Below are 9,426 nucleotides of genomic sequence, written 5' to 3'. Positions count from 1 at the left end.
GGGAAAGAGATAATGTCTCTAAAATACCTAGTCCACTTGGGCTTTACCCTCGCCCCATATCTCAGCTGGAGAATTACTTAGGGGCACAGCACTCACACTTTTCTGTTCACCACGTTCTAGCAGGAAGTGCTGTATCCTGTCACACTCCCAAGCACTTGCTACACATGAGCAAGGCTGCATGAAGTCCCTTCAAGTACTGTTGGAGGACAGAGTGCCATTAGGGCTGCCTCACAGCAGCAAACTCAAGACACCACCAGGATTTTTCTGTGCCATACCAATTAAGGTTTTCACTGTAACTTCTTCTAAAGAGCCATCTCTGTTACTTTCTACAGGCTCTAAGGACTTCACAGTTTGTTTGCTTTGTGGACTGTGAAGTGCTTTTATGACACGTTGGGCAATATCCTGAGGTGATTATCAGATGCCTGCAGTCACTTGTGCCGCTCTCAAGGGCCCAGCCCTTCTCTCCTTGAAACATCACTGACCTGGGATGACTCTCTGGAAACCAGTGGTGTGACTTATAACAGGGTTCTTCCTAACTGTCACTCTTCTGTACCAGACAAGCATCCCCCTAACTGCATAATTTCAACAAGTTCTTGGTCTTCCTGCAGCAGCAAATTCCACAGCTTGGCTCCCTGGACTGTGCAGATGTGCCCCCCTTATCAGCCATGCAGCAAGAGGAGGGTGAGGCAACCTGAACACCAGGAGACCACACCTCAAGGGAAGGGTACATTCCTGTTTTTTTCCTACCCCTGGTCTTGGCCAACCCTTTCTTCTCTCCCGACCCGGGTCCTCTCAGAGTCGCCCTCTGACGGGACAAGGTGAAGACAGTGAGATAGACTCCAGCACCACAGTATTGGATGGAAAGGGCAGGTTGTTTCCTAACAAAAGGTAGTAGGAGGGAGGAACCTCTCCATCAGCTTATGCCCATATCTGAGACAGGGATTCAGTGGAGCACTTCCTTCTCAGGACCAGTGGCACACCGAGGAGGTGCTTACCTGGAAGGCTATGGAGTTTGCAATAGCCAAGAAGATCCGCAGGGGCAGTGTGGCTTTGTAGGACCGATGGCTCCAGAGGCGGGGGCATTCCGGTTTTTTTGGAAACACAAAATGGCTGGAGAGGAAAAGAAAGGGTTGGAGCAGTTAGAGCAAGTTAGCCTGCAGCAAAGTTTCAGGCAGAGCAACACAAAGGCTAGCCTTTCCCCAAAGCTGTATAAGCAAGAGAAGAACCCACGGAGAGCACAGACTGGGGCAAGAAAATCAACTTGAGAGTGCCCAAGCTACCACAGGCTTCCCAAGCAATGTGCGGCAAATCACTTCAGCTCCTCATCTCCGACACAGGAGACTCTCCCTTACAAGACTTATCAGAAGAGCTGGTTCTTCAGCATAGTGCTATCTGTCATGGTGCAGGACGGTCAAAATTGTATAAAGCAACTACTTCCATACAGCCCTGTGGTAACAGCTCTGCAGTCCATCAGGAAATGGCTTCCCCTGTTCCTTCCACCCCCAATGATCAAGGGTCTTGCTTTCCTATCTCCACACTCTGAATTTCTTTTGCATTCTTTTCCCCTAGAGATGGTAGGTGATCTTACAGGTCTTCAGTCAGACAGCTCAAGCCCAGGGTTAGGCTTCTCTTACACTCCCTTTCAGAGCAGAAGCCCTCTACAAAAAGATCTAACCTACCATCCCACTGAAGCCTGACCTTCACCTTCAGCCCCAACACTGACTTAAAACTGCCCAGAGGCTCCTGTTCACAGGGTCTTTCTCTCTCTGGGTCCTGCACCATTTCTGGAAAGAAACTCCAAGGCCAACAACTCATTGCAAGTTGTGCCCAGGACAGAGGCAGACATTGCTGGACCAGATGAGCTTTGGGGCTGCTTCATGGATTCCCTCTCCACACGGGTCAGAAGGAATGCCTTGCCCCTCAGGCAGCTAGTGAAAAAAGCCATATCCTTCTCCCTCTGTACATGTGTTTATGTCTCCCCTGCTCTATTCCTGGGGCCTCTGAATTTTAAGCAGGGTTCCAGCATCTGGTCCTAGAGTTAAAATGGAGAAAAGACCCCAACAGGGTCATAGCAACATTACACCAAGATGCTGGGGATAAAAAGAAAATGGGATCTGAAAAGTCACTCTTTCTCTAGGAAGGCAGGGTCAGGAAGTTTGGCAGAAAGATGGATGGCACTCAACATTTGCTTTGTCCTGCAAGCTCAGACATTGAGAGGGAAGGGCACATATCTGCGCATAGGTCAACTGATTCACCTTCAGTCCCCTGGGGGAAGGGACACCTTCTTACCAGTTCCCCAGGGAGTAACTCTTTCGTTGGTATAAATTTGCTGATTTGAGCCAATTGTATCAATCATGAAAATAGCTCCTTATTTTTACGCATAGGCCTGTGGATAAAAATTGTGTGGTATGCTTGACAATACCATTCAGTCCAGCCAAATTGCTCTAAACAAGCTGATCTTGAACATAGAAAATAGACACTTTGCCAAAAACTTATCTGGAATCAGAGATCCGAGACATGCGCGGGGCACTGTTGCCCTGTTCCTTCATTCAAAATAATCCAGGCTTTATTTCCTATCGTCTCTTGCTCCCTCTTCCTTCTCTCTGTCACCTCCTTTTTGTTTTTCTACATTCCAGACCTAATCTCTTATCCGCTAAAAGCCAGTCTCTGCTGATTTAACATCCTCTTCTGGCCCCTTAAACTTACATGAACCCTCCTCACTCCCATCCCGCTGTAGAACAGTGACCCACCCTGTCTGCTGATCTGACCATGACTTCCCATCTTCATCTTCTCCTTTAGCTTCCCTGCCTGCTACCAAATTCAGTGCAAGCCTCAGACCAGCACACCTCTGCCTCGTGTCTCCCAGCACCTCTGCAGTCTCTTCAGAGGTTGATTTATAGGCCATGAAGATGGATGAAAATGTATGCAAATGCAGCAGGATCCGGCAGCCTTTGCCGGAGATAATGGAGCTGAGCAAAGCTCACAAAGCTGGCCAAGCCTGGAAGGGGAGAAAGAAGTGATGCTGGAGCAGGGCATTTGGTTCAGGTCTCCCTTTGGCCTGACTGACAGGGAAGTATTTATGCTGGACACCTTGAATGTCTTGCCCAGCCCCATGATGCTGACTTGAAAGTTATGAACCAGCTCATGACCAGTTCCCTGTTGGTTTTAGATGTTAAGACTAATTTTAGATCAGTCACTATCCCCACAGATTCATACAGAAGAGCAAACCTTGAAAAAGCACCTAACATATGACTCTGATTTGCAGAACCTCTCCGGCCTCAGACACCGCAATAACAATGAAATCCGCTCCTGGACGTTTCAGAATTTCAGACACTTCCTACCAGCAACAGAAGGGTGACTCACCACCATTCTCCCTTGAACGTAAGCAGCTATAGCCTGCAAACCACATTTCATAAAACCTCTGGGCAACTTTATACCTGCAGTGCACACCACAGTAGCTGAGGTAGATTTCCAAGGGTGACACGCAGTTTACAGCACATCTGAGAGCAGCACCCAGGACTCTGGATTTAACATTCAACCTATACAGACTCTATGAGAAACACCAGACAGGGAGTCTGTGCAAAACCACGTCAGCTTGCAATGGATGTAGTGGACAGATTGCTGGGGAAAGAGCCCAGCTCTTGGGCAAGTAGGCACGAGTTAACAGAGTTTTGGGTAGCCTTGACTGAAAGCTTTTGTTAAAATTTCAAAGAGTACCCACTGCTTTCGGGTGGGGTGTAGAACAGTCTTGGCCTTCATCCAAAGCCCATTAACCTCAGCGGCTTGTGTTAACTTCTCTTGGAGCTGCATCCCAGGTCACTACAACGGCCACAGCTCTCTAATTATAATCCCATGCTGCCTTGCCTCTTGCCCAAACACAGCAGCTGTAGTTTATCTAAGGAGCAGATACTCTCCATGGGAAAGGAGCTGATTCTCAGTCTTTGCATACATGGTACCCCGCCCCACTATTAGCTATTAGCTCCATCAGACATACCTAAGACTTGTTGTGACAGTGACAGGATATGGACAATAAGATTGAAAAGCCTGGTGGAAAACAGAAGAATCCAGCACCCTAATGATTCAGAGAGTTCATCCCCTCAAACAGATACAATGATGATCACTGCATAGCCAGGATCTCACAAGGAAGGAAGAAGAAAAGCACCTCCAAGATCATTCACTAGGAATGAATTTGGAAAGACAGTAGAGAAGGTGAAATAAAGTAGCACAAATTTTCACAGATGCTCTCTGATGCTGTCCCAAACTGAAGGACTTAGGGCAGTCCCATCAGCTGAGGTTTCAAAGTAATCTTCCACACCATGCTTTAAAGTGTCCAAGATCCAAAAGATTGCCAACTCAAAGGTCATGTTGCCAGTGACCCATTCAACTAGAATAAACATACTTATGACCACAGGCAGTAATATATACTCAATGCTCCATAAATTAAACCCCAAACATTCCATATTCAGTCATGTTTATATGACTTGCTAGCCTTTACCTCTTCAGGGCCCAGATTCAGACCTCAATTTATTATGGGAAGCAGGGAATGTGCTAAAGGCATTGTCACCTGCAGTCAACACCAAGGATGTTTACATGAAGAGGCGTCCCTGCTCCAGGAGGTGTCCTTGAACTTCTACTCAGTGGAAGGGAAAACTACAGTTTTAGACTGTTCCCTCTTTGCCTCCCAGCCCCTGCTCACTGGGTGGATCATGCTGCTCTCAGGAGAAGGATACCAAGAGCAAGGAAACGCGCAGGCTGCATAAGGGCAACAATAGGAGGAGCAATAGGAGCTACCGTTGCTAAAGCCTAACTTCCCTATCTAGCAAAATCAGAAGTTCCCCTCTACGCTTGGAGAAGTAGCACCCACCTGCTAGTTAAGCCTGGAGAGGACACTAGGTGGGGAGATGTTGCCAGCAGTAGTCTTGATGGGAAAATAACAAAAAACTTCTGTAAACATTTTTGCTGGACACATCCCTGGGGGTAGTACTGGCTGAGATTTTCAGGTTGTCAGAGTTGCCTAAATTATGCAGCAACATTCTCCTTAGTCCAAGGCAGCAGCAGCAACAAAAAATGGCATCAGCCCATGTTGCTGTCACTGCTGGCGTTGCAGGGAGCTGGGGTATTGTCAGAGCACCACATCAAGAAGAATTGTCACTGTTTTATAGACATCGTTGGCCAGGCCAACAGGGGTTAACACAAATATCATTGGTCTGCTGCACCCAAGGGCCAGGAAGACAACCTGCAAATCTTGTTTCCAGGGAGGCTCAGAGAAGCTAAAGATGAAACCGTCAATCACCTTTGCATTCTGCCCTTCCAGACTCAGTCTCTGTGCCCTTTTGGCAAATGACGTGAAATCTCCCTGAAAAGACTGCGCAAGACTTTGTCAAGTGCAGTGGAGAAGACAGTAAATAAAAGGGGAGCTGGCTAGAAAGCCGTAGTGCTGGAAGGGCTTGGAAAGCTCTTGTTATGGTGAGTTCTCACCTGATCAACAAGCCCGGCTCGTTCTGGGAAGCTCCGTACCAGAAAGAGATCAGGGGATATAATGCACACAGCAACGCAGAACAGCAAACAATGATGAAGGCAGGGCTGGAGAGCTTGAGAGACAAAGAGGAATTAGCACACAGAAAAATGAAAACAGAGGACACAGTCACCAATATAACTGGTTTCAGAAGGACAGGAACATCAAGGAGATAGTGGCCTAGATGAAGAGGGATTGCAGGGGATTGCTCCTGATAGTAAAATATAGAAGGCAGGTCAGCCACCAGGCACCACAGCTACCTGTAGCATCACAGCAGAGAACATCTGGGGCCATGTTAATTTTATCTTATATGTACATGGCCTACATTCAGAAGGAATGATCTGCAAAACAAAGAAACAAGCGAAAACCCCAGCAGCTCCAGAACTACCACTGGGAGAGCTACTCTGCCATAAGTCCATGGTGTATTGCTGGGAGCAATGTAAGTCTTTGACGCTGCTCTGTCCTTGTGTGTGAAATGGGAACCACAGTCCTCTCCTTGCTACCAGGAGGTGCTGGGAAAATAACAGCAAGTCACTGAGATGGCAGCCACAGATGCCCTGTATGTGCTAAAGAAAGGTATGAACTGAGAAAAAGGCAACACAAGAAGGAGCAAGGAGTCTTGCTGAGAAGCCAGACCTGTGGAGGATCAGAGTATCCCAGCTTTGGTCAGCACCGGAGGAGAATAGACTATAGGGGAAATCTCTGACTGGGCTGCTGGGTGCAGGGAAAGGTGGTACTTTCCCAAAACAAGTGCGAGGATGCAGGACAGGGAGCTCTGTGGAGCTACTCCAGCTCTGGCAAGGCAGGATGGATATTCAGCCAGTCCAAAACAGTGCAGTTTCCCCAAACCCCATGTCCTTCTCCCATTTGTCACTCCAGAAGCCACCGACGCATCTCGCAGTGCCTCACAGTGGTAGGAGAGAAACTGACACTTCACATTAGAGTTGACAGAAGGGAGCAGGAGGGACTGGCATCAGGTAAAAAACAAGGCAGATTCCCACAAAATGCCTTGGGATGCCACACAGACATCCTGAACAGGTACACGGTTGTAAAGACACTGCCTCAGAGACCATTTTGGGGTAAGGCGGGGCTTAGCAGAATGCAAAGCAGCATTAACCTTCTGGATCAAGATGCTCGAACTCACTTAAGTATCTTAGGAGAGCTCAAGAGAGAAGGGTTGGATGGATTTGGAAATCACAGAGCATTTCAGCAGCTTGAAATGAAACCAGTAAGCCTGACTTACCTTTTCCCACCTCTTTGTTGCAATGCCCTGAGGATATTTGGCTGGGGTTGGAGTACCCAAGCTGTCAGCTCAGCAAGTGAGAGAATCCTGCAGCACCTGCCTAGCCCCCAGCTGAGAGCCTGGGGATGGGACACAGAGCAGGACCGAGATCCCTGAAGCACTCCTCCAAGGCCATGCTGAGGCTGCATGTTTGGCCCAGCCCTGCCACCCCAGGAAAACTGCAGCCTCTCGGGTTTTCACAGAGGAAAGGCTCAGCAAAGTCTTCTCTCATAATGCCCTCCCCGAAAGGCCATGCTGGCTGCATAGGGAACACATTGGTGCCTCTGCTTTTGCAGATGCTGTAGCCAGCCTTTGACTGAGTCCTGTGGCCTCCAGTGATGCCTGTCCCCCAGGCCTCTTCCTGCGAGAGGCTGAGATGGTCCAGGAGGAAAAAAGTCAGTCTGGCTGTCCAGCAAGCTTTGATGCTTGTTGCTCACAGCCATTGGGAGGAGAGACTTTGAGAGCATGACAGACCAGGTGGATCATTCCAAGGCTTGTCCACAGCTGAGCTGGCCAGGATGCTGCTCCTGGCTGAGCACTTTGCAGGAGCACTGCTGAAACAAAAAGCCATGCTAAAAGGTCTCTGACTGTCATTTTTCCATTTCAGGATGCTCTGTTTCACAGGGAGGCAGGGACTGGATGCAATCTCTCAACCTCCCCGCTGGGAGCCACTTAGCTTCTGGACTCCTCCAGGGCTCCACACAAAGGCTCCTGGAAGGCCAGGCTCCCCTGCAGCTTGGGCCATGGCCCAGCTGCCTTTCAAGCAGTCAAACGAGAAGTTTGTTCCCTACCCAGGGCAAGGTCTGTGAAAAAGGGGAGCTTTGGCTGGGTTGTGCTTTGCACTGGAATTTGCTGCCTGGAGAGATGCTTATTTATTTTTTGTAAGTTGTCAGGCTTAGTTCTGGGATGATGGGGGCTAATCTGTGCTTTTGGAAGAATGATAAAAGACCTGAGCTTCAGACTTAACTCTTGACTTTCATCTTCAACACAACTGTGTTTTGTCTCTTTCCCCTCAGACACACGTGGAGGCTCTGCAGGTTTTACCCCAGCTCAGTAAGGGACATGAATGGTTTCTGTCTTTGGGCAGTAGCCTCATGCCAAATAATGCCCTGTACCTTGCCTCCCCAGACACCCCTCAAAGTGCTCTTGCTAGCACCTTTTTTCCTAATTTTCTGGGACTGTCACAGTACTCAGTCAGACATTTTCTGTGCTTCACCCCACAAGTGGCTGCACATTCAGCTGTGGGCTCCTTCCAAGCCTGATGCCTGTGAATCAAGTTTACTTTTTAAGCAGCCAAGCAGTCCCCTGCCAAATCCTTCCCTCTCATACAAGACCTTACAAGAGACACAGCTTGCTATGAAGCTGGCTGAGTAGCTTCTTCTAACAGAAGACCTCCACTTCCTTCTTTCTCCTCCCTGAGTCTGTGGGCCTGGAGGAAAAAAAAAATACTACTCAACAAAGGTGCCAAGAAACAAGTGGAGGAATGTGCTTACCCCATGCCAATGTCTGTATCTTTGCAGAAGGTATCAGCATCAGCCCAAATATGGCCCCTAGGTGCAGCAGGCTCATGAGGATGATATTCCTCCAGACGTATCGCACAGGGGGCTTGGGGCCCTCCTTGTCCCGGTAGGTGTCATCAAACATATCGTCTATCATGCCCCGGTCTCCTGCCACGTCCTCGTGATTGAGTAAGTGCTTCTCCATTATGGCGTTCCCATTCCTGGTCACCCGGGAAGTGATGGTGCTGGCAGTGGTGGTGCTGGAAGCGGAGGAGAACTCCTTGGAGAGGTGGAAATGGACATTTTCAAGAAAGGATAAAGGGAAAACAAAACAAGAAGTTGGTGGTTACCAATGCAGGGAATAGAAACACGAGCAGCCAGGCTGGCAGTACCAAGACACGCAGCCTGCAGTTTCCCTGGCAGGCTCCATTCTTTCAGCTGAGCCCCTAGCATCAAGAAGAGCCTGCTCTGGTCCTAAGGAGTCATGGCCTGTGGAAGGGAGTGGGGCTGATCTCTCTGGGGAGAAAAGATGAATGGTGGACAGGGTGCAGAAAGTAAAGAAAAAGACTTGAAAGACAGTCTTTTTTCCACTAGTGGCTTTGGTGAGATCGTTTGCAGGCAGCAAGGATTTTAGTTTTCCTTGAGTTTTATTAGTGGGTGTTTTTAGGTGGGCTTGTGGTCTGGGCTTGTGCATAAGCAGACAACAATAAAGGAAATCTTGTGAATGAACAAAGAGATGGAAAAGAAATATGGTCTGAAACATGGGTTTATTATGAAATATTGGGCTGTGCCTGATATCCTGCCTCTTTGTGTCATCCTATGAGAAATCACTGGAGGACATCGGGAAGATCCACAGGGGGATTCCTGTGGAGTGCCTACTTATCTCCTCTTGCCTCTCCTTCCAGGCTGGGACATGGCAAGACCAACATACCTGGAGATCAGCGGACAGAAGCAGTCGGGCAGTGTGCTTCCACTTAGACATCCTATCCCACAGCTGCTGCTAAGCCTCTTATCCCTTTCCTGCCTTCCACCCACAGGCAAACTGAGGCACAGGAAGACAGTTCTCCGAGCCAAGGTCACCAGCACACAGAGAGGAAGTTTTTAAGCAGCAAGTTGGCTCGGTCTGGCTC

At 48.7% G+C, this 9,426-nt stretch overlaps 1 protein-coding gene across 1 annotated transcript in view; it reads right to left on the bottom strand.

The window, feature by feature from the left end:
• Positions 1-8,573, bottom strand: part of LOC104461149 (acyl-CoA desaturase-like) — a 14,526-nt gene extending 5,953 nt beyond the window's left edge. The window contains 3 exon segments of the mRNA XM_010072626.1: positions 996-1,093; positions 1,096-1,110; positions 8,291-8,573. Coding sequence (XP_010070928.1) covers positions 996-1,093; positions 1,096-1,110; positions 8,291-8,501 — 324 coding nt within the window. The 5' untranslated portion in view covers positions 8,502-8,573.
• Positions 8,574-9,426: the final 853 nt, after the last annotated feature.

This window comes from Pterocles gutturalis, unplaced genomic scaffold, assembly GCF_000699245.1.
Source record: "Pterocles gutturalis isolate BGI_N339 unplaced genomic scaffold, ASM69924v1 scaffold19682, whole genome shotgun sequence".
NCBI lineage: Eukaryota > Metazoa > Chordata > Aves > Pterocliformes > Pteroclidae > Pterocles > Pterocles gutturalis.
Note: the sequence above shows the minus strand (reverse complement) of the source record. Positions and strands in the feature narration are given on the sequence as shown.